This window comes from Tachyglossus aculeatus, chromosome 25 (assembly GCF_015852505.1).
Source record: "Tachyglossus aculeatus isolate mTacAcu1 chromosome 25, mTacAcu1.pri, whole genome shotgun sequence".
Lineage (NCBI taxonomy): Eukaryota > Metazoa > Chordata > Mammalia > Monotremata > Tachyglossidae > Tachyglossus > Tachyglossus aculeatus.
In genome coordinates this window covers 20388904-20414739 of record NC_052090.1, presented here as the reverse complement: position 1 = coordinate 20414739, position 25836 = coordinate 20388904, and the positions used below count along the sequence as shown (strand labels likewise).

Below are 25836 nucleotides of genomic sequence, written 5' to 3'. Positions count from 1 at the left end.
CTCAATAAGTACAATTGATTGATTGATTGATTCTGAATAAATGGAGCGTTTTGCACGTAGCAAGCTTGGTTAATGCAGGCCACGATTATGACTAAAACATGCCAACTTGTACTTCCCAAGCGCTTAGTCCAGTGCTCCGCGCACAGTAAGCGCTCAATAAATCCGACTGATTGATTGATTTTGAATAAACAGAGCAGTTTGCGCGTAGTAAGCTTGGTTAATACAGGCCACGATTATGACTAAAACATGCCAACTTGTACGTCCCAAGCGCTTAGTACAGTGCTCTGCACATAGTAAGCGCTCAATAAATACGATTGATTGATTGATTGATTGACTGAATGAATGGTGGCATGAAATGAGGCCTCCGAGCGGTGAGGACTACATTTCCCGGCAGGCCGCGCGCGGGGGGGCGTGATTGACAGGTCCGGGTCCGACCCAGGAGCTCCCCCTAGTGGGCGGCGCAGAGCGGCGCGGCGCAGAGCGGAGCAGCTTGTCCTGGGCGGGCGGGCGGCGATGGGGTGGCCGTGCGAAGCGCTGCGCGGAGCGCTGTGCGGCCTGCTGGGCGCCCTCCTCCTCGGCCCCGCCGCCCGGACCCAGCCCTGCAACGACAGACCGGTCCTCGGTAAGGACGGGGCCCCACCGCACTTGCTCTGTTGCTACCCATTAATAATAATAATAATAGTGATGGGCACTTGCTCTGTTGCTACCCATTAATAATAATAATAATGGCATTTATTAAGCGCTTACTACGTGCAAAGCACTGTTCTAAGCGCTGGGGAGGGTCCAAGGTGATCAGGTTGTCCCACGGGGGGGCTCACAGTCTTCATCCTCCCCATCCCCCCCTTTTAGACTGTGACCCCAATGTTGGGTAGGGACTGTCTCTGTGTGTTGCCAATTTGTACTTCCCAAGCGCTTGGTACAGTGCTCAGCACACAGTAAGCGCTCATCCTCCTGTCCCTCCCCACTTCTATCCATCCTTCACGCCGCTGCCCGGATTGTCTTTGTCCAGAAACGCTCTGGGCATGTCACTCCCCTCCCCCAAAATCTCCAGTGGCTACCAATTAGTCTGCGCATCAGGCAGAAACTCCTCACCCTGGGCTTCAATAATAATAATAACAATAATAATAATGATGGCATTTGTTAAGCGCTTACTATGTGCAGAGCACTGTTCTAAGCGCTGGGGGGGGGGGGGATACAAGGTGAGCAAGTTGTCCCACGTGGGGCTCACAGTCTTAATCCCCATTTTACAGATGAGGGAACTGAGGCTCAGAGAAGTTAGGTGACTTGCGCAAGGTCACACAGCAGACATGTGGCCGAGCCGGGATTCGAACCCATGACCTCTGACCCCAAAGCCCGTGCTCTTTCCAATGAGCCACGCTGCTTCTCCTGTCCATCCCCTCGCCCCCTCCTACCTCACCTCCCTTCTCTCCTTCTACAGCCCAGTCTGCACCCTCCGCTCCTCTGCCACCGCTAATCTCCTCCCCGGGCCTCGTTCTCGCCTGTCCCACCGTCGACCCCCGGCCTACATCATCCCCCTGGCCTGGAATGCCCCCAATCCCTCTGCCCATCCTCCAAGCTAGCTCTCTTCCTCCTTTCAAGGCCCTACTGAGAGCTCACCTCCTCCAGGAGGCCTTCCCACACTGAGCCCCTTCCTTCCTCTCCCCCTCGTCCCCCTCTCCATCCCCCCCATCTTACCTCCTTCCCTTCCCCACAGCACCTGTATAGATGTCTGTACATATTTATTACTCCATTTATTTATTTATTTTACTTGTACATATCTATTCTATTTATTTTATTTTGTTAGTATGTTTGGTTTTGTTCTCTGTCTCCCCCTTTTAGACTGTGAGCCCCCTGTTGGGTCGGGACCGTCTCTATATGTTGCCAACTTGGACTTCCCAAGCGCTTAGTACAGTGCTCTGCACACAGTAAGCGCTCAATAAATACGATTGATTGATTGATTTTACAGATGAGGGAACTGAGGCCCAGAGAAGTGAAGTGACTCGCCCAGAGTCACACAGCTGACAGTTGGCAGAGCCGGGATTCGAACCCGTGATCTCTGACTCCAAAGCCCGGGCTCTTTCCATTGAGCCACGCTGCTTCTCATTTAGGATTCTCTTTTATTCGTTGTACTTCCCAAGCGCTTAGTACGGTGCTCTGCACACAGTAAGTGCTCACTAAATGCGATTGAATGAATGAATGAATGAATGAATGATAGTAGATAGATATGTGTATGTGTAGATATGGTAATAATGATGGCATTTCTGAAGCGCTTACTATGTGAAAAACACTGTTCTAAGCACTATATGTGCATACAGATGCACACACACATATATACATGTGCATACACACATATACACATTTGCATATATATGCATATATGTGCATATATCTGCACATATATACATGTGCATATATATGTGCAGATATATGCACACACATATGCGTGCATGTGTATGCACACACATATGTGCATGAATATATATGCATACATACACATGTGCGTATATAAGCATATATACACACATATATGCTATCATTATATATATGCACATACACATAGATATATACACACATACATGTATATGCACATATATGTATGTGCATATACACGCACACATATATACATGTGCATGTATATGTATGTATACACACATGTGGTGTGTGTGTGTGTATGCATATATACATATGCACAGAGAAGCAGCATGGATCAGTGGAAGGAGCCCAGGCTTTGGAGTCAGAGGTCATGGGTTCAAATTCCGGCTCTGCCACTTCTCAGCAGTGTGACTTTGGGCAAGTCACTTCATTTCTCTGGGCCTTAGTGACCTCATCTGTAAAATGGGGATGAAGACTGTGAGCCCCCCGTAGGACAACCTGATCAGCTTGTAACCTCCCCAGCGCTTAGAACAGTGCTTTGCACATAGTAAGCGCTTAATAAATGCTATCATTATTATTATTATTATTATATATCATGCAGATAGATCATGAGAAACAGCGTGGCTGTGTATATAGACTGTGAGCCCGTTGTTGGGTCGGGACCGTCTCTTTGTGTTGCCAACTGGTACTTCCCAAGCGCTTAGTGCAGTGCTGTGCACAGAGTAAGTGCTCAATAAATACGATTAAATGAATGAATGAATGAAGTAAGAGCAGCAGGGCTCAGTGGAAAGAGCCCAGGCTTTGGAGTCAGAGGTCATGGGTTCAAATCCTGGCTCTGCCAATTGCCAGCTGTGTGACTTTGGGCAAGTCACCTAACTTCTCTGTGTCTCAGTTCCTTCATCTGTAAAAGGAAGATGAAGACTGTGAGCCCCACCTGGCACAACCTGATCACCTTGTAATAATAATAATGATGATGGTATTTGTTAAGCGCTTACTATGTGCAAAGCACTGTTCTAAGCGCTGGGGGGATACAAGGTGATCGGGTTGTCCCACGTGGGGCTCACAGTCTTAATCCCCATTTTACAGATGAGGGAACTGAGGCCCAGAGAAGTGAAGTGACTAGCCCAAAGTCACACAGCTGACAATTGGAGTCAGGGTTTGAACCCATGACCTCTGACTCCAAAGCCCATGCTCTTTCCACTGAGCCAGCACTTAGAACAGTGCTTTGCACATAGTAAGCGCTTAGCAAATGCCATTATTATTATTATTATTATTATTATATAGCTATAATTCTATTTATTTTGATGGTATTGACACCCATCTACCGTCAGCCCCCAGGGGGGTTGGGAGTGGGGGAACCCCCGTTTTTAACCCAGGGCTCTGCTGCTGCCCATCCGCACCATGGCTCAGTGGCAAGATCCCGGGCTTGGAAGTCATAGGTCGTGGGTTCTAATCCCACCTCTGCCACTTATAATAATAATGATGACATTTGTTAAGCACTTACTAAGTGCCAAGCACTGTAAGTGCCGGGGAGGCTACAAGGCGATCAGGTTGTTCCACGGGGGGCTCACAGTCTTAATCCCCATTTTCCAGATGAGGTCACTGAGGCCCAGTGAAGTGACTTAATAATAATGGTATTTGTTAAGCGCTTACTATGTGCGAAGCACTGTTCTGATTGAATGAATGAATGAATGTTCTAAGCGCTAGCAGGGTTACAAGGTGATCAGGTTATCCCACGCGGGGCTCACAGTCTTAATGCCCATTTTACAGATGAGGGAACTGAGGCCCAGAGAAATGAAGTGACTTGCCCAAAGTCACACAGCTGACAAGCAGCGGAGCTGGGATTAGAACCCATGACCTCCAACTCCCAAGCCCGTGCTGTTTCCACTGAGCCACGCTGCTTCTCTTGCCCAAAGTCACACAGCTGACAATTGGCGGAGCTGGGATTTGAACCCATGACCCCTGACTCCAAAACCCGGGCTCTTACCACTGAGCCACTTGTCAGCTGTGTGACTTTGGGAAATCACTTCACTTCTCTGGGCCTCAGTGACCTCATCTGGAAAATGGGGATGAAGACTGTGAGCCACATGTTCTAGTGGAAAGAGCCCGGGCTTGGGAGTCAGAGGTTGTGGGTTCTAATCCCGCTCCACCTCTTGGGCAAATCACTGAACTTCTCTGGTCCTCAGTGACCTCATCTGTAAAATGGGGATTAAGACTGTGAGCCCCATGTAAGACAACCTGATCACCTTGTATCTACTACAGTGCTTAGAACAGTGCTTGGCACATAGTAAGAACTTAACAAATAATATCAGTATTATTATTATTACCTGGTGTGGCATACTGGCTAAAGCCCGGGCCTAGGAGTCAGAAAGTCATGGGTTCTAATCCCACCCCAGCCACTTGTCTGCTGTGTCGCCTTGGGTAAGTCACTTCTCTTCTCTGGGCCTCAGTTACTTCATCTGTAAAATGGGTATTAAGACCGTGCGCCCCATGTGGGACAGGGACTGTGCCCAACCCAATATTAAGTGCTTAGTACAGTGCTCTGCACGCAGTAAGCGCTCAATAAATATGATCGAATGAAAGAATTTGCTGGTATACACCCCAGTGCCTCATAATAATAATAATAATAATGATGGTATTTGTTAAGTGCTTATTCTGTGCCAAGCACTGTTCTAAGTGTACAGTGCCTGGCATATATTAAATGTTTAACAAATATCACAATTATTAATTATTATTATTCAGCCGCTTGATGAGGCGGGTCCCCTGCACTCCCCGCACCCCAACAAGGTGTTCTCGCCCGTGTCCCCCTCCACGCCTCCCAACAAGATGCGCTCTCTCATGGTTCTCCCCCCACCCCACCCGGTTATTCATTCATTTATTCATTAATTTAATCGTATTTACTGAGCGCTACTGGGTGCAGAGCACTGTACTTAGCACTTGGGGAAAGTACAGTATAACAGTCAAGAAAGACAATGCCTGCCCACAATGAGCTCACAGTCTAGAGGGGGGAGGCAGACATCAATATAAGTAAACAGGCATCAATAGAAAGAAATCATCATCAATCAATCATCAATCGTATTTATTGAGCGCTTACTGTGTGCAGAGCACTGTACTAAGCGCTTGGGAAGGACAAGTGGGCAACATATAGAGACAGTCCCTACCCAACAGTGGGCTCACAGTCTAAAAGGGGGAGACAGAGAACAAAACCAAACATACTAAGAAAATAAAACAAATAGAATAGATATGTACAAGCAAAATAAATAAAGAAATAAGTAGAGTAACAAATATGTACAAACATATATACATATATACAGGTAAATGACAGATATATACATAAGTGCTGAGGGGGGCGGGGAGGCTGTAGGGGGTGGGGAGGGGGAGAAGAAGAAGTTCTCACCTGCATTTCTCCCCCCCCCCCGTCATTCATTCACTTATTCATTCATTTAATTAGTTCAATCATATTTATTAAGCACTTACTGTGTGCAGAGCACTGTACTAAGCGCTAGGGAAAATACATTGCAACAATAAGTAACAATAATAATAATAATCGTGTGTGTTAAATGCTTACTACGTGCCAAGCATGGCGAAGATACAGTGTAGTCAGGTTGTTCCCACGTGGGGCTTACAGTCTTAATCCCCATTTTGCGGATGAGGTAATTGAGGCACAGAGAAGTTAAGTGACTTGCCCAGGGTCACACAGCAGACAAGTGGCAGATCCGGGATTAGAACCCATGACCCTCTGACTCCCAGGCTACGTCATGCCGTGAGCCCCATGTGGGACATGGTTCGAGGCCCACCTGATTACTTTGCATCTATCCCAGTGCTTAAAACAGGTGCCTGGCACATAGTAAGTACTTAGCAAATGCCATAAAAAAAAGACAAAAATGCAACACAAATTCAAGTTGGCAATAGGCTTCATCTGCTTGGCACTGGCACAGTGCAGGGTTAGAAAAATGTGGTTACAACCATGAGTTATATAAAAGGGAGATGCTGTTCCCTTTTTTTTTTTCTAATGCTTTCATGTCGGGCACAGCATTATTAGTAGACTTAATAGCCTACCTTTTCAAGCCCATGACAGCCCCATCGTGTTTATGTGTGTTGTGTGCGTGTGTGTGTGTGTGAGACACCCTATTTTCAAAGCACTACAGGCTGGAATTGAAGAAGGGAGTGGGGTGGATAAGGAAGATAGAAAGAACTGAGCTTAAGATGCTTCAAATAAATACAAAACATCCTGTCAGTCAGCCAGTCAATCATATTTTTTGAGCACTTACTGTGTGCGGAGTCTGCAGTAAATGCTTGGGAGAATACAATATAACACACTTTCCCTGCCCACAATGAGCTTACAGTCTAGAGGGAGAGTCAGACATTAATATAAACAAATGACAGATACATATATAAGTGCTGTGGAGCTGGGAGGGGGAATGAGTAAAAGGGGCGAGAGGTCGGCGGTGAGACAAATCGAGGCCTAGTGAGAAGGCTAGAACTAGTGCTGTGGAGCTGGGAGGGGGAATGAGTAAAAGGAGCGAGAGGTCATCATCATCATCATCAATCGTATTTATTGAGCGCTTACTATGTGCAGAGCACTGTACTAAGCGCTTGGGAAGTACAAATTTGCAACATATAGAGACAGTCCCTACCCAACAATGGGCTCACAGTCTAAAAGGGGGAGACAGAGAACAAAACCAAACATACTAACAAAATAAAATAAATAGAATAGATATGTACAAATAAAATAAATAAATAAATAGAGTAATAAATATGTACAAACATATATACATATATACAGGTGCTGTGGGGAAGGGAAGGAGGTAAGATGGGGGGATGGAGAGGGGGACGAGGGGGAGAGGAAGGAAGGGGCTCAGTCTGGGAAGGCCTCCTGGAGGAGGTGAGCGCTCAGCAGGGCCTTGAAGGGAGGAAGAGAGCTAGCTTGGCGGATGGGCAGAGGGATTGGGGGCATTCCAGGCCCGGGGGATGACGTGGGCCGGGGGTCGATGGCGGGACAGGCGAGAGCGAGGTACGGTGAGGAAATTAGCGGCGGAGGAGCAGAGGGTGCGGGCTGGGCTGGAGAAGGAGAGAAGGGAGGTGAGGTAGGAGGGGGCGAGGTGATGGAGAGCCTTGAAGCCCAGGGTGAGGAGTTTCTGCCTGATGCGCAGATTGATTGGTAGCCACTGGAGATTTTTGAGGAGGGGAGTAACATTCCCAGGGCGTTTCTGGACAAAAACAATCCGGGCAGCAGCATGAAGTATGGATTGAAGTGGAGAGAGACACGAGGATGGGAGATCAGAGAGAAGGCTGATGCAGTAGTCCAGACGGGATAGGATGAGAGCTTGAATGAGGTTGGCGGTGAGACAAATCGAGGCCTAGTGAGAAGGCTAGAACTAGATAAAGATTCTCTTTATCATAATACTAATTGTATTTGTTACTGTGGCAGGCACTTTGCTAAATGCTGGGGTCAATACAATACGATCATATCAGACGCAGACCCTGTCCGATATGGTGCTCACAGTGTAAGGGAAAACAGGCATTGAATCCCCATTTTACAGGGGACACAGAGGCACAGAGGAGTTAAACGACTCACCCCAGGTCACTCAGCAGAATTAGAACGTAGGTCCCCCGACTTCCAGTCCTGCGCTCTTTCCACTAGGCCATTATGTTTGGGGGCCCTCCCAGTTTCAACTTCCCTCTCTCTAAGGACATCTGATAACCAGGGCATCTGATAAGCACAGTTCTTTCTAGGTGCTCCACCCACCCTAGCCCTTCCCAGATCCTTCTGGCCCCTTTCCAATCACACCTGCAGCAAACATGAGGTCAGAGTTCATGCATCTGTACACCGCTGCATCATTCATTCATTCAATCGTATTTATTGAGCGCTTACTGTGTGCAGAGCACTGTACTAAGCGCTTGGGAAGTCCAAGTTGGCAACATATAGAGACGGTCCCTACCCAACAGCGGGCTCACAGTCTAGAAGGGGGAGACAGAGAACAAAACCAAACATACTAACAAAATAAAATAAATAGAATATACACAAGTAAAATAGAGTAATATGTACAAACATATATTCATTCATTCATTCAATTGTATTTATGGAGCGCTTACTGTGTGCAGAGCACTGTACTAAGCGCTTGGGAAGTCCAAGTTGGCAACGTACAGAGACGGTCCCTACCCAACAGTGGGGTCACAGTCTAGAAGGGGGAGACAGAGAACAAAACAAAACATACTAACAAAATAAAATAAATAGAATATACACAAGTAAAATAGAGTAATATGTACATATATTCATTCATTCATTCAATTGTATTTATTGAGCGCTTACTGTGTGCAGAGCACTGTACTAAGCGCTTGGGAAGTCCAAGTTGGCAACGTACAGAGATGGTCCTTACCGAACAGTGGGGTCACAGTCTAGAAGGGGGAGACAGAGAACAAAACAAAACATACTAACAAAATAAAATAAATAGAATATGTACAAGTAAAATAGAGTAATAATAATAATAATATATAATATTATAGAGTAACAATATTAGAGTAATTAAGAGTAATAATAACCAAAGCAGCAACGCTCTTACTTATTACTCTTACTTACTTAAATTCATATTTATTGAGCGCTTACTGTGTGCAGAGCACTGTACTAAGCGCTTGGGAAGTACAAGTTGGCAACATATAGAGACGGTCCCTATCCAACAATGGGCTCACAGTCTAGAACGGGGAGACAGACAACAAAACAAAACATGTGGACAGGTGTCAAGTCGTCAGAACAAATAGAATTAAAGCTAAATGCACACCATTAACAAAATAAATAGAATAGTAAATATGTAGAAGTAAAATAAATAGAGTAATAAATCTGTACAAACATATATACAGGTGCTGTGGGGAGGGGAAGGAGGTGGGATGGGGAGGAGGAGAGGAGACAACGGGATGCAGGTGGTTCTACAGCTTCTATCTAAATTTATTTTTCACTGCAGAGTGGGAGTCAGATATTTAAGGCTGGTTACTCGTGCAGCATTTCACTGGTCCTCGGGCAGCCTCCACTGTTACTTTAATTTTCTCTCCCTGTCTTCCTGCAGGGTGTTCTGTCTTGCCTGAAGCATCACCTCTGAGGTCCTGCAATGTCCCTGGACAAGTAGGTGGAAGAGGCAGAACTTGTTCAAAAATGTAACTGAATCTTTTCTCTCTGTTGGGGGAACCCATTAGGAATACTGATGCAAGAGTGTGACTTTCAAGCTTTCCAGAGCTTGGGGAAATACTACATTGCTGCTTCCTATGTGAAGTACCTGGAGTCCGCAGGCGCAAGAGTCGTACCAATAAGGTAGGTTTCAGAATGCTCTGTCTCTGAGATTAAGGCGCTGTATCCTGTGGTCACTCTCAGGGCCTCTCCTCAGCCAATTTTACGGTGTTTTTGTGGTCTCGGGTTAGGGTAGATGGCTTTGTCGCAAAAATAATAGGCCAGAGTCTCAAATATTAAGTTTCCGAAGGAGGTGAAAATATTGTGCAGGTAAGCAAGTTTTGAGGGGAGAAAAAGTATATTAAGGCAAGAGTGATATGTTCCTTTTATCCTGGAAAACATGAGCAAAATTAGGATTTGATCAGGTAGCTCAAAGTGAATGAGTGGTATTTAAAAAAAACAAAACAAAAACCCGAAACTTGACCATTCTTTAGTTGTCTTGCCTCCTGGGCAGAACAATCATGACAACAAACTTTTATACGACTAAAAACGACCAGTTAATATTCTACTGCTGTTAGTCTGTGACATTTATCAAACACCCACAAAGCACTCTACTAAGCGTTGGGATAAATAGATGAATATCAATTCAAACATTGTGAGCAAGGGTGGCCTACAGGAAAAAGAATGGGCCTAGGAGTCGGAGAACCTAGATTCCAATCCCCGCTCTTCCGTTTGCTTACTGTGTGATCTTATGCAAGTCACTTAACTTCTCTAGACCTCAGTTTCCTCATCTGCAAAGTGGGGATTCAGTATCTGTTCTCCCTCCTTCCTGGACTGTTCAGCCCCATGTGGGACAGAGACTGTGTCCAACCTCATTAACTTGTATCTGCCCAGCACTTTTAGAACAGTGTGTGGCACATTGTAAATACTGTACAAATGCCATTATTATTATTATTATCACTGACCCACAAAAAGTTCATAACCTAAGCGGGGGAGACAGACTCACAGACCAATGGGAATTTCCTTTAACCAACCCTGAAAGCAAGTTTGAATTCAACAGACCCAAGTATCAACATTTTAACGTGGAAGTAAAACAGTACTGGGGATGAGGGGGTCCCCTGGCAGCATAGAGCCTGCCCTAATGTTCTCAGTGTTTTAAGCCATTGAAAGGCAGGTTGGCTTCGTGGAGTTTGGTGGGAGAGGAAGGTGGCACGGCAGCTGTGCCTCCAGGAAACACAACCCCGCGTTTTCACAGGCCTAGCGTCGACAGCAACCCGTGGCTGGTTGTGGTGCTGGGTATCAACTGCTGGGCATCAAGGCCTCAGCCTTCACCCCCTCACCCCATTGTGGAATTGATCCCGGTCACCGGACACTTGCTGGACACTTCTTGGCTTCCCATCCTCACCCTGAGGATAATGTTGCCGACCATGATATATATATATATTGAGAGAGAGAGAGAGAGAGAGAGAGAGAGAGAGAGAGAGTGTGTTTTGTTCCAGCGGGCAGGACTGTGGGCAGGACACTGCACTAAGCACTTGGGAGAGTACAGTGCACCGGGGATGGTAGACACGATCCCTGCCCATAAGGAGCTTACAGTTTAGAGGGGGAGTCAGACATTGATAGGAATGGCATATATATATATTTGTATACTTTGTTCACCCCACCCTTAGCCATCTAAGTGCTGTGGAGCTGAGGGTGAGGTGAACAAAGTATGCAAATCCTAGTGTAAGGGCAATATAGAAGGGAGAGGGAGTAGGGGAAATGTACACTGTAAGCTAACTGTGGGCAGGGAACACGTATATCAACTCTATTAGATTATACTCTCCTAAGCACGTAATACAGTGCTCTGCACACAGTAAACACTCAATAAATTTGATTGATTGATTGACTGGAAATGAGGGCTTAGTCGGGGAAGGCCGCTTGGAGGAGATGTGATTTTACTAAGGCTTTGCAGGTTGGGAAGAACTGTTTGGCAGTTATTTGGCTGTCCTGTTTCCACATGTCCTGCACAGTGGCATCTATTGTGACAAGCACCATTCCATTGTTGGTAGATAGACGGTATTCCAGGATCTGGTTAGCGATCCTTTTCTTCATTTGTTGTTAGTGCAGCTCATCTTATGTGCAACTGCTCATTCATTCATTCATTCAATCATATTAAGTGCTTATTGTGTACATACTACTGTGCTAAGCTCTTGGGAAAGTACAATGCAACAATAAACAGTGACATTCCCTGCCCACAATGAGCTCACAGTCTGGGGTGGGGGGAGACATACATTAATATAAGACAAATAAAATTACAGATATATATATATATATATATATATATATATATATATATATATATATATATGCTGTGGGGCTGGGAGCAGTGGGAAGTTGCAGCCTTAGGAAATGGTGGGAAGATTCCAGCTACCAACAAACCACCCAAAGACTTGTTGGTCTTCTTGATGCCTTCCTCTGTTTCTTTATTAACCAGGCCAGTGATGGGGTGTTCTGCCTGGGTAATGGAATTTAGCAGAATACTGTGTCCTCTGCACACAGTAAGCGCTCAGTAAATACGACTGAATGAATGAATAGGGGCCTCCTTAATTCTGTGTAGTCAATGAAAATCCTTGATTTCAGGTTCAGAAACCTGAGCCATCTTCAGGCTTTACAGTATAATAATAATAATGGTATTTAAGTGTTTATTATATGTCAAGCACTGTACTAAATGCCCTGACTCGCTCCCTTTGCTCTCCCCCCCACCCCCGCTCCACAGTACCTATGTGTGTATCCGAAATTTTATTTATTTATATCGATGTCTGTTTATTTGTATTGATGTCTGTCTCCCCTCCTCTAGACTGTAAGCCCGTTGTGGGCAGGGATTGTCTCTCTTTTTTGCTGTATTGTACTTTCCTAAGTGCTTAGTACAAAGCTGTGCACACAGTAAGTGCTCAATAAATGCAACTGAATGAGTGAATGAATGAATGAATAAATAGCAGGGCAGTCCGATAGTCAAGGTAGGCATGAAAATGGAGTGCCACAGAGCTGAAATCCCTCAACTCATTGGGCTGTTGGTGGCTAGCTGAAAAAAAAAAAGTGTTGGTGGCCACATGGCAGGGTTCCTGCTTTTCTTTATACCTTTGAAGATGCTCAATCCATGTTAACTATCATCAGAACATTTAGAAACTTCTTTGCCTGTGTGATTCAAAATAGTAACACCACATGTGGCATTAAAGAAACACGGCTGAATTTTAAAAGATGGCAAAAAAGGAATGGGTTTTAGCTTATCAGTATTTTGAACATTTTCTTCTTTAGAGGTCTTGCTTTGTTTTTCACAAAGCCTTTTTTGGTATCATTGGCTGCCGTCTATTGTATTGTAATAATAATAATAATGATAGCATTTATTAAGCACTTACTATGTGCTCTTCCAAGTGTTTAGTAGAGTGCTTGGCACACAGTAAGTGCTCAGTAAATACAATTGGCTGACTGAATGACTAAAGATATTTTGTTTTTAGTTGTAGTCACACCTGTCCTGAAACTATTTCTGCTCTTTCAGCCTAACTCTTTCAGAAGAAGAGTATGAAACACTTTTCCAGTCTATCAACGGGTAAGTTGGAAGGATCCATTTATTCACATAGAAAATATTTGGTTATTTAGTTGATAGTCTCCTTTCCATACCTTCATTACACTCTTTTCTCTTGGTGCATTCAGTCCTCTGCATGACTCTCCGCAGCACGATGTCTGCAGTTTCTTTTAGTTTGCAATCTCCTTGTTTGATTTACCTCATGAAGCCCCAAGTTTAAGCAGAAGCTTTCTGATTGCTCGTCTTCCTCGGTGTGGTCGGCCTCAGGTTCTCATTCTAGTCAGGTGGGTTGAAGAGGAAGGGTCTGTGCTGTTTTTCTGTCAGAATTCAGAAGTAGTAGCATTAGTATTTATTATGCATCTACTGTGTGCAAAGCACTGTACTAAACATAGGAGGAAAACATAGCCAGGTGAGAGTTAGACACATCCCTGGCCTTTCAGGGGCTACGGTCTAAAAGTAAGGTGAGAAGGGCTTTTGGTGACAGACCCTAAAGGAAATATGAGATAATAACAGTACATAAATGACAAAGCTCAGAGTCCAATGTGGCCTAGTGGATAGAGTTTGACCCTTGGAGTCGGAAGGACCTGGGTTCCATTCCCAGCTCCGCCCCTTGTCAGATGTGTGACCTTGGGCAAGTCACTTCACTTCTCAGTGCCTCAGTTACCTTATCTGTAAAATGGGGATTAAGACTGCGAGCCCCACATGGGACATGGACTGGGTCCAACATGATTAGCTTATATCTACCCCAGCACTTAGAACAGTGCTTGACAAATAGTAAGCGCTTAACAAGTGCCACTAAAAAAGACACAAAAAACCCAGTTCTGGTGGTAAAGGATAGAAATGAAACTGGTTCCTCTTTGGGAACATAATTGAAACTGATTCCTCTTTGGAAACATAATCCAGCATGGTGTGGAATTAGGAAGCCGCTGTTCTCTTGCAGTAAACATTCTTACGCCTTGTCAGTTCTCTCATGTACTCGCCACCCTCAATTGGTCCCGGCCTAGTTTCCCCTCCACCAGCATCCAATCGAGCAAGTAGACAGCTTGTCTGAAAGACGTGTTTTCTGTTGGGTTTCAGGGTCCTTTTTCCTGGAGGAAGTGTGGATCTGCAGACTTCGCAATATGCTAGCGTGGCCAAACTACTGTACAACAAAGCCCTAAAGGTAAAATTCTATTGTTTTCTTTAGTGTTTGGGGTTTCACACATGTAGTTCCAGTTTAATCCAAAAAAATACAAGTCGTAGGGTTAATCTTTTAAGCCCTCAAAGGTGAGACACGCAAAGAAACGGGAGCCCAGCGTTGCGTAAGGTAAGACGCCACGCGATGATTCAGGGAAGATGATCAGGGGTTAGGGCAACAGACGAATGGTTGAAGACCCCTCTCTTGAATGGTAGGTCCCAGGCGGGCTCTGAACATTTCAGCTTTGAAGGTGGAAGTCATTTGCCGGGTTAATTCATTTTTTGTGCTGAGGTGTGGCAGTGCCTGGACTTCCCTCAGGGTCCCCCTCAGTCACTGGGAGGCTCAGTGTGGCCCCGAGGGGCCAGTCCGGGCTGATCAGCCAGCTGCCCCCAGAGCTGGGGGGGGGGGTCTTTCTGTGGAGGGAGGCCCAGCACACGGCCCAGAGAGGTGGTGGGAACGGGACCTCCGGCAGCCAGTGACGTAGCTGTCCATCCGTCTGCCCTTGCTGGGCCCAGTTTGGCACTGTTGCCGCGGTCGAGAGCCGTTGGCAGTGGGATCGAGGCTGCAGTCATGGTCTGGCGGGCTGGAACCAGCCAGTCAGTCAGTAGGTCGTGATCCATTGATTGATCGAATGATTAATAAGCTGACAACTCCAGGGAGTTTTCAACAAGGAAAGTTGTTTTTGTTAACAGCGCAGCAGGTTTAAAACCTCCTGCTGGACCCATTGGATCAGAACCCGGTAGATGGATGCGTCTCCTGAAATGCCAGGGAATTCCAGAAGGAATTTGGGGAACTGGTATTAATTTTCTCAGGTATTAAAGAAAAGTTACTGGGGACTATTTGTGCCCCCACCACCCCAACCCCTGCTCCCACAATCTTGCTGCGTGCAAGTATGTTTCCTGGACCTTTCAGGTGGTAAAAAGTAAGTACCCCAGGCCTGAGCCCCTGAGAGCTCCCCTTTGCCTTCCATCCTCCTCCACACTCCCAAATGAAGCCTCTTCCTAGGGGACTCTTCGATTTCTTGACATAGGGGACTTGGGATGACACCAGGAAGTGCCATTCAGAAAATACCATCACTCAGTTCAGGCAAGTTCACTTGTTATAGTAGAACAAATTTAAAGTCCGGACTAGTTCATTGAACTGAAATTTCTTTGTGTGGAATGTCGCTTGGGCCATTACTGGCGCTTGGAAACATTGTCCTTAGAAGCGAGAATTTTGTTGCAACGAGATTAAGCTGGCCTCAGCTACCCCTCACTGCCGACCCACCTGCACACTTGGAGAACAAGTTGACTTTCATTGGATAAAAATGGATCCATATCTACATTCTTTGTGACCTGGGGAGTGTTTCATGCAACCATCTTGTGGGGAGAGTATCAAAACCCTAAGAGAAAAAGATGCTTATCATCTGCCGTAAATTCAGTTCCTAATCACCTGCATCCCAGAGGACCTTGAGGTCACCTAACCGGCTTGCTGCCCCTGAGCGGAGATTGCTGTGTTCCTCCCAGTGAACTGGGCGGAGGACTTCGGCTCAGGTCAGACCTAGTGTAGCAGCTGAACTCTAAGTGCCTTTGTACCATTTTCACTATGACTGGTAAGATTCATTCTGCTTTTACTTCAGTTTCTGGAATAACTGCGCTGCTTCCAGTAGTCTCAGATTTCTCGTAATTAAGCGTAATTCTGAAAAATGGCACACTGCCACTTTGGCAAGAACCAAACTGACAGCAAGTGGGAACTGTCAAGGCCTCTTCTTTCCCCTCCCCACCTCAGGCCGTGTTCTGGGCCAGGAGGACTCATGTATTCAGGACAGCCTAAAAAACTACCGGCCCCTTGCTGGCTCCTTTCCTTTCTTCCAGGGAACAACTTGTGTAGCCGAATCCTGCCACTGTCTGAGCATGGCTGGTTTCTGAGTCACTGTCTACTGCGCTTTTTGCCGTTAAGTCTCGGACCTGTGGTCAGAACGGGGGCGGGGGGATGTGGGAGAATGCATAGTGCACAGGATACAGAAAACCACCCGCAAGAAGATGTCACCAGCAAAGTGCATTGCTTCATCACTGTCTGTCATAATGTGCTTTGGGACTGCTGACTGGGAGGATTTGGGTGTGGCTGAGAAGTCTGCTTCAGAACGAGCAGACTTCACCAAACTGGGTGGGCCCAAATCCAATTAGTCCTGGTTACCAGTCCAAACCGCCGTGTCCAGATCCAGCACTGTAGATTTGCTTCTGCCTCCTCCCCTCTCTCCCTAGGAAATGGCACTTGGATATTCATTCATTCAGTTGTATTTATCTTACACTTACTGTGTGCAGAGCACTGTACTAAGCACTTGGGAGAGTACAGTATAACAATAAGCAGACACATTCCCTGCCCACAGTGAGCTTATAATCTAGAGAATGAGTTTACAGTCTCTCCCTCTTCCAAGAATATGGGGTGGACACCCCTCTGGTAAGTGGCAAGGAGGGCAGGAAGGCAGGAGTTGAGGCAGCCGGGACCCCAAATCCTGCTCATCGCTGAGTGTGACTCCTGGTTCCGTTGTTTCCCGGTCAGTTATGCTGTCCCGGCTGGAATTGGAACCCATGGCCTGTGTCCTTCCGGCGAACACATTCTGGGTTAAACTAACCTCACCCCCCCTTCTACTCTCAGCACCTCAAAGAACAGGGATTCGCAGGATGCCTGTATTGACTATTCTCTCATTCACATGCCCTGCAAGGCAATCAAACTAAACTTCAACATAATTAATAATAATAATAATAGTGATGGCATTTGTTAAGCGTTTACTATGTACAAAGCCCTGTTCTAAGCGCTGGGGGATACAAGGTGATGCGATTGTCCCACGTGGGGCTCACAGTTTTAATCCCCATTTTACAGATGCGGTAACTGAGGCACAGAGAAGTTAAGTGGCTTGCCCAAGATCACACAGCTGACAAGTGGTGGAGCCGGGATTCAAACCCATGACCTCTGACTCCCAAGCCCAGGCTCTTTCCACTGAGCCACGCTGCTTCTCTAATTAACCATGATTACTATTAATTATTATCCTTGTTCTCCTCCTTTCTTTCCCATTTTAAGGCTAATGACAAAGGAGACTATTTCCCAGTGTGGGGAACCTGCCTTGGATTTGAAGAGCTCACATTCCTGGCCAGTGGGGAGAAGCTTTTGACTCTGACAAACACTCACGGGCTGGCCCTACCCCTGAACTTCACTTCAGGTAATCTTCCTGTGAGCCGAGACAGGTCTTCAGATAAATAATAACTGTGGTATTTGTTAAGACCTTACTATGTGCCAAGCACTGTACTAAAACACTGGTGTAGAAACAGGGTAAACAGATTGGACACAGTCCTTAGACCAAATGGGACTCACCGTCTAAGAGGGAGGGAGAACAGGTGTTTATATCCCCAGTTTCCAGATGAGGAAATGGAGGCCCAGAGAAGTAAGTGACGCCTAAAGTCACACAGTAGACAGTTCAAAGAGCCAGGATTTGAGATCAGGTCCTCTGATTCTCAGGCCCATGCTCTTTCCATTAGGCCATGCTGCTTCCCCAGATCCTCCTGGACCCCCGACCAGAGTCAGAGTGGGCTTAGACTAGGTCAGAAGCCGAGTGTATGGCTGTGAGTGCTTGGCACATAGTAAGCACTTAACAAATACCATCGTTATTATTATTATCAATCTGGCTGCCAGGGCAGATCCTGGGGATGGGAAGAATTGTTTTTAGAAGCAAGCAGACATTTTCCGACGAGCTAAGGTGGTTTTAAAGGCCTTCTGGAACCTAGTCTTCTAAAAGCAATCAGCGAGGTCCAATTCAAAGTTCAGTTTTTGGTCAGGTCTAATGATTTCAAGTATGACTATCTTGGTCAGTCAGTGACTCGGGAGCCATTTTCTCATAAAATAGGGCTGGCTCGTGGCTCCCACTCAGTGCCGACCACTCACGGAGATTGTCCATAAGAAGTCATGGTCCTGGAGAGGAAAGGAAGTTCAGGAGAAAACAGGTTCTTCAAACTAAGGAGGTCTAAGGGTAGTTCAGCTCATGCCAAATTGTGATAATGTGCCACCTTGGACAGGCACTCCCAGCATTTTGTTCAAGAAAAACATTTGGTTTATGGAATTAATCTCAGGTTAGATTGTCAGTCATTTAGATGATTAGTTCCTTCTGAATATAAACGAGTTATTGATATTCACTGCGGGAAGACATGGCGTGGATCGTTGGCCAAGATGGTGACTTTCCAGGGGAATATTGGCTTTCCACATAGATGGCAGCATCTTCTACTTGTCTCTGCCTGCTCACCTGTCTAGGATTTTTTCATTTTGCCAGAGTTAGCAGGATATTTAAGCGTTGGCAGTAAATTTAAGGTTGGCCAGTGTTAATTGCAATTTTGTGCATGGCATATTTTATGTTTGGCTTGGATCATTTTGGATTAACAGATGAACTTGAGAGAATTGTAATGAATTTAGCAAGTAGTTTGATCCCATTGACTACCGTGTACTATTGCCATCTTTCTCTGGCAACATTTTACAAGTGTCACTCGTGAAGGTTTTATTTCCTCGTTTCAGCTGCAAAGGGAAGCAGATTGTTCCAGAATTTCCCAAGTGATTTATTGGAGGCGTTTGCGTCGGAACCTCTGACTTCCAACTTCCATTATTGGAGTGTCTCCACGCAGGTACTCAGATGGCTCTATTTCCAGAGTAAAGCCACTGGGTTCGGGCTCTTCAGTCTTGCAGACTTGGCCCGCCCCGGCTACACTCCTTCTCATTTTTCTTTCCTCTTTTATGCCACAGAATTTCACAAGGAATAAGGGACTGCATGACTTCTACAAGATTTTGACAACCAATGTGCATGGGCAAATTGAATTTGTCTCCACGATGGAAGGTAGAGATCAGGGCCATACCCGCTGTTGTTCTGGGGCTTCCTGCTGATCTCACTGGTCTGTACCGGGCAGCATCCGGGCCAACTGGAATGAGAACGGGCCCTCTCACCCCGCTCACTGTTTAACTGAGCCGTTCTCTTATTGGTGGGTTAATGTTTTCTTTTCCCGGTAAGCCTCCTCTGAATGCATTGACTTTTGCTCTCTGACGAACTCTGCCTTCAAGCTTCCTCGGAACTGGGTCTGCTGCAGTGGGCAAAGTTCAGCGGGTGTGCACATTCACCTATTCTTCTAAATGCCCCTGGGGAGGGGTAGGCTCTGGGGCCCTAAGCAGAGTAAGCATAAGGTGCTCATCCCATTATTACATAATTTCTTTTTGCAACCTTTATATAGAATGTGAAATTTTATGTTTAGCCCGACTTGATCTGGGGGAAGGAATTTTCCATATGTTAAATCTACTCTTTTTTTTTTCCCCTCCAATTCCAGGCTCTGAGCCTTAGCTGATTTAAGGTCTGGTTGGGCCCTGTACTTTGGAGCCCTGATGCCCACATTGTTTTTAGCGAGGGGGAATCTCAGGGGATAACATAACTGGAGCAAGGGGAAAGGAATCATGGAGTTGAGGCTGTATTCACCTTAGAGCCGAGTCAGCATCCAGTTGGGAGGCCTGAGAATGCCATAAGGCACTCAGTGAGTATTATTGATGGATTGCAAGAACAAACGTGCTTGGCTGACAAAGCAGGCACAGCTTCACTTCTGGAAAGGGCTGCTAGTGCTTTAGCGGCTTCCAGTTGGGCTCGGGCTCCTGCAGATAATAATAATAATACTAATGATGATGATGGTATTTGTTAAGTGCTTACTATGTGCAAAGCACTGTTCTAAGCACTGGAGCACTGTTCTAAGCTCTGGTCTGACTTCAACTCCCACTGGGCAGGTTGAGGGTTCTGTTTGCCCCCGATTTGGATTTAGTAGGGCCCAAGATTTTCTCTGTCTGCCCAGCACAGTCCCTCAGGCTCCAGTTTAGCCCCGAAGGCTAACACAGCCCCATTGAAATCAGGGGTGGACAAGTTCCTCATGATAAGCACAGCAGCTTGAGGGGCTGGCAAACTATCTCTGGGGATGGTTCAGTCACGTGACTATTTATTTTATTTTGTCTATTTTATTTTGCCTATTTATTTTATTTTGTTAGTCTATTTTATTTTGTTAGTATGTTTGGTTTTGTTCTCTGTCTCCTCCTTTTAGACTGTGAGCCCACTGTTGGGTAGGGACTGTCTCTATATGTTGCCAATTTGTACTTCCCAAGCGCTTAGTACAGTGCTCTGCACATAGTAAGCGCTCAGTAAATACGATTGATGATTGATGGTGACACCCTCCGGGTCAGTGGAGAATGTGTTTAGGCCATTCCAGCAGCCAGCCCAGAAAGGGATAATAATAATAATAATGGCATTTATTAAGCACTTACTATATGCAAAGCACTGTTCTAAGGGATGTGGTTGGGTGTGAGGTGTAGCGGTTTTAGGGGGCGAGGGGCTCCTGACAACCCTTAATGAAAGGCATTCTGGGCCAGTGTGCTGAGATATACTTGTACTAGGAACCTTGCTTTATATCTTTCCAGAAACTAGGCTCATTTGCACATAATAATAACAATGACAAATATAACAATAATAATAACTGTGGTATTTGTTAAGTGCTATGTGCCAGGCACTATACTAAGTGCTGGGGTAGATACAAGCAAATCAGGTTGGCATTTGCATTTCAGGAAAATGTTGTTGCGAGGCTGACCAAGTTTATTCTGGGGAAGCACAGACTACTGTGATTATTTAACAGTGACCACTCCCCTGTAAATTTGACTTGAGGTAAAATGTGAACTCAGAAGTGTCACTCCATCCATAGGGAATGGGATACTCTTCTTGTAAGTGAAGTCTTAAATTGCTGTCCCTCTAAACCATGCATTTTTCTACTAGCATACGCCTATCCAATCTATGGCGTCCAGTGGCACCCGGAGAAAAACGCCTTTGAATGGAAGAATGTAACCGGCATACCCCACTCACCGTTGGCTATGAAAACCGCGTACTATATGGCTGACTTCCTCGTGAACGAAGGTAAGGAACTGGTTTATTGATCTTGGTTTGAGAGAGAGACACAGCAGCGTTACTTTCGGTTTGAAGGGAAATGCTTTGTTATTCAAATCTTAAAACCTTCACGTTACACCTTATCTTTAGTATAATTTAGGCTACAACCTGTCCTCATAGAAAAAGAGCAGGATGAATAGTTGAATAACAGGAAAGTCATGACCTTGAGAAGACGACATTCCTGTGAAACCGGGCGAGTTCTGTTTGCCGAATGATAGTGGGTCGGGTTGAAGATTGCCCATTAAGGAATGCCTCACCCCGGACTCCCTCCCTCCTGTGAGGACAGCCAGGCTGTGCAGGAAGAGTAAGCGGTCAGCAGTCAGCACAGACCCCCCAGGCTCGCCCGGTTCTTGGATGCTGTCCTTTCCTGCCCCAGCTCCACTCCTCTGGTCCCTTTGGACCCTCCCCGATGCCAGCTTGCCCACTCCATTGCCTGGGAGCTCAGGGTCTGTCCAGGACACCGTCTTCCATAAATTCCCGTCAAGGCCATCCCTGCCCCTTCCCGGGAGAGAGCCCTCCCAGAGCACCATGGAGACGGATCTGCTATTGGGAGCGGCGGATCATATGACCCCACTGGCTGTCAACTCCCTGTGGGCAGAGAGTGGGTCTGTCAGCTACTGTTTACTTCCAAGTGTGTAGTCTGGTACTTTGTACAAAGCAAGCACTCACTGATAGATTGATTTTTACAAAAGGTCCCATCACACTCTTCTCTAGCCTGGGGGCTGGAAAAACTTGACTTTGTCAGAGTGCTGAAACGTTGAACAGCATCTTTTCAAATCATTACCACCCAACCACCTGCTCAAGATCTGGAGGGAACCACCCAGGTGGGCTAACAGGAATTTAATTATCCCCCTCTGTCCCCTCTCACCACCCTGTTGTTATTAATATGTGCCAAGCTCCTGCTTTGTACACAGTACCATTCTGCATACTTGGGACTATATTAAAAAAAGATGACTTGCTGACAGCCCGTTTTTCTCAGGCAAGGGGGTGGGTGCTAGACTTGGGTACAGGGAGGTGATGAAGTGTTCGGAGTTTCCACTGCGAAGCAGCGTGGCTCAGTGGAAAGAGCCCGGGCTTTGGAGTCAGAGGTCATGGGTTCGAATTCCAACTCTGCCACATGTCTGCTGTGTGGCCTTGGGCAAGTCACTTCACTTCTCTGAGCCTCAGTGACCTCATCTGTAAAATGGGGATGAAGACTGTGAGCCCCATGTGGGACAACTTGATCACCTTGTATCCCCCCTCAGCGCTTAAAACAGTGCTCTGCACATAGTAAGCGCTTAATAAATGCCATCATTATTGTAGTAGTAGTAGGCCAGGTACTGGGTTGAAATAGGTTTGAAGGGCAAGTTAAATATTTTGGAAGCTCAAATTATTTCTGAAGGGGTTTACAAGCCTGCTTTGGTTACTCCTGACCCAAATCTTACTGCACATTTAGATGTGTTGCTTTGGGATATTGAAGGTTGTGGAAAAAAAAGAACTGTTTCTTTTTTCTACAACTGTATTTTGCCTCTATTTTATCAGCTACGGATCCCAAGGAAAAGACAGAGTTTCAGGAGGGTTTCAGGTTAGGCTGAGGAGTTGGATAGTCGCCCTGTGGTTTTGTCCGCCCCCCCTCCATTTTCTGTACCTGGAGAAGTCCTGGTGGTGGTTGCAGTTGGCCAGGCTCTGACGTGTCTGTTGTTTTCCTGCGGTGAAAGCAGAAACATTTAAGTCCCAAATGGAGGGCATGTGTGTAGCCTAGCCTTCTTTCCCTTTCCCTTTATCACCACTTGAAGGTTTGGGGGATTTTTCTTGCAATTCTCGCCCCGCCCTAAAAGGCCTGCTGGACACATGACCGACCAGCCTCATCCTCCCTCAGGCAGACGCTCTCCTGGGATAATGGGATCCTTTTCACATTTCCCTTCCGCTAGCTCCCTGAGAACAAAACCTGCCTGGCTTTGAATACAGAACCTCTTAGGAGCTGAGATCAGGGCTTTGAATACCAAAGGTAACGGGGTGACAGAGACACAAGGCAAAATTGTGCTACCTTTGAGGGAAGCCTGTGGTGGGTAGGGAATATGTCTGCTTATTGTGTTGTACTCTCCCAAGTACTTAGTAGAGTGCTTTGCACACAGTAAGCACTCAATAAATATGATTGAGTGAATGAATGAATGGAAGGAAAGTTGGGGGATGCATTTTTCTCAACAGTCATTTCTGCCTGGGTTCAGCTCAGTGATTATTTTCCTTCATGGGAGGACCAGTTGTGACCAGAAACAAGGGGATGGGATCACCGTAGGCAGGCGGAGTGGGATGGCACTGATGGATTCTCTATTCTCTAATGTTTTACAGCCCGCAAGAGCCAACATCGTTTTGCCAGTGAAGAGACTGAGCTCAAGGCCTTGATTTATAATTATGCCCCCGTTTTCACTGGGAATATTTCTGGATTTCAGCAGTGCTACTTTTTTGATTGAGTATTCCCCGAAAGGTATGTTAGACAGAAACACAGCCCTCTGTGGCTGGAGCTACTTGTTCTGAATTTTGTAATTAATGTCGGACCTGGCCATAGTGGAATGATAGAGCAATTCTTCCTTTCCTGGAATGTGATTTATTGCTTGTTTTGCCTCTTTAAGGAAATTCCTACCAGCTCTCCATTCAGTGATGTGACCATCTAGGCCGTATTTTAGCATAGGCTAGAGGGAGGCACCCTGGCACCCTTTAAGGGGAAAGTATGCCACTTGCTTTCTGCACCTCAGAATGACTTGGGCTGCCAATACTTAATTCATGCTGTATAGAGGGAAATTTCCATTTGGAAAATATCCAGGACTCTTCACTTCTAGTTAGACTAGCTTAGGCTTTAATCACAATTAGAGTTTCTTGGATGGATGACAATTAGCTGGAAAACCAAGCACTCTTTCAGTGACTGCCATCTAAGGATTGAGCTTTTGAATGACCATCACTTCATGTGTGTTCAAGGTCCTTGCCAATTTTTCCAATCTCTAAGCCATTTACTCAAGAAGCTTATAGTTTTATGGGAAGCTTATCTTCATTGACTTACTAAGCTTCTCCGTTGTTAGAAGAGAGTAAGCAGACATCACTGTAGGCCAGCTAACCTTCAAGCCTGATCTTACTTCCTTCCCCTAGAGAGGGAGGAGGGGATGGTCTAGGGCAGGAGATTGAAGTGGATTTAGTGGTGTCCATTGGGTGACCTCTGTCAGTGTGAGGGTCTGTACTGGAAAAAGGAAAAAAGGGAGGCTTTGTGATTTGTGTAGGAGGAGGGAGATGCAGTCAAGTATTGGAGGGGTTAAAGAAACAGTCCCAGAACCTAAAGAACAGGACAGTTTGTCACACAGTTTTAATGGGAGTTCTTATACTGTTGGCCATGGCCAGAAACAATCCTTGACTGAAATTGTAGGAACCAGTGTGAGATATGTAAAGTGCTTGTATCCAAAAGTTGTATTGGAGCATTATAAAATACCTGTAGTGTTTACAAACCAATTCTGTGTGCATGAGAAATGCATGTCCGTGGGAATGAGCCATAATTTTATTTCAGTGTATGTAAAGATTTTTCTTTGGATTAATTCTATTTTGCAAGCCTTTTTTCACTGACATGGTTAAGGAATTATCATCTTCTGTGGCCCTTAGAAATAAAATTCACTGAAGCAGACCGTGTTTCTTTCTTATGCCTAAATTCTTTACCATGATTTCCCCTCAGATGTTGTAGAGTTGAGGCTTTCAGTGCAAAGGAGCTTTCTTGGTGTGATTCTAGGCCACCCTGATCTGGTTCTAGAGATGCTTTGTCTGGACCTCATCTGGAGTAGCCCTGGTGGTGGGGGGGAGAGGGGGTTTGGAGGGGAAGGGTGAGCAGGGGTCGGGTGTCCACTTTCGGAGAACGATGGTGGGGATGAGCCAGAATCTGCCCGAAACCTCTCTTCGCCCCCTCTACCTGCTTGAGGGATCTGAAGATTGACCAGGCGGCGGCTGGCCGGTCATTGCGGGTTACGAGCAGAGCGAGGTCGTCAGAGCTAGGAGCCGGGACATCTGGACTCTGCCACATCACCACCTCCCTCTCTGACCGGGGGTAAGTGATATCTCCCTGCTCTACCGCACTCTTTACCATAAATGTACATCCCTTAATTATTTCTGAGTACTTAGTAAGTGGCACATGGATGTATTCAAAGCTGAATGAAGGTGTTTCTACTTTGCAGCACTTAGATGAGCAACACTAGATGGCAAAAGAGAGCCAGATCATCTTTGGTTTAAAATGTGTGATCGCTCTGATTTGACACACTAGCGATATTTAAAGATTTGCATATAGCCAAAGTTTAAAAAAAACTTAGAAGTTTAGTTGTCATCCTCCAATCAATCAGTCAATCAATCGTATTTATTGAGCGCTTACTATGTGCAGAGCACTGTACTAAGCACTTGGGAAGTACAAATTGGCAACACAAAGAGACAGTCCCTACCCAACAGTGGGCTCACAGTCTAAAAGACTGGCACTCTAGTTTGAGTGCCACTGACTTTGTGTTCAAAGAGATCCTGGGTTACTGGGCCCTCTGTGAACCAGCTACCTGTGCCTTCCTCCCTCTTCCTTCACCAGCCAGAAA

At 45.9% G+C, this 25836-nt stretch overlaps 1 protein-coding gene across 1 annotated transcript; it reads left to right on the top strand.

Annotated features, from left to right (window-relative positions):
• The first annotated feature begins 492 nt into the window (after positions 1-492).
• Positions 493-24898, top strand: GGH (gamma-glutamyl hydrolase). The gene is made up of 9 exons (XM_038766756.1): positions 493-622; positions 9562-9676; positions 13071-13121; positions 14175-14259; positions 17335-17473; positions 18814-18920; positions 19039-19129; positions 21086-21223; positions 23582-24898. The coding sequence occupies exons 1-9, from the start codon at positions 514-516 to the stop codon at positions 23701-23703; spliced, it is 957 nt and encodes a 318-aa protein (XP_038622684.1). The 5' UTR covers positions 493-513; the 3' UTR covers positions 23704-24898.
• Positions 24899-25836: the final 938 nt, after the last annotated feature.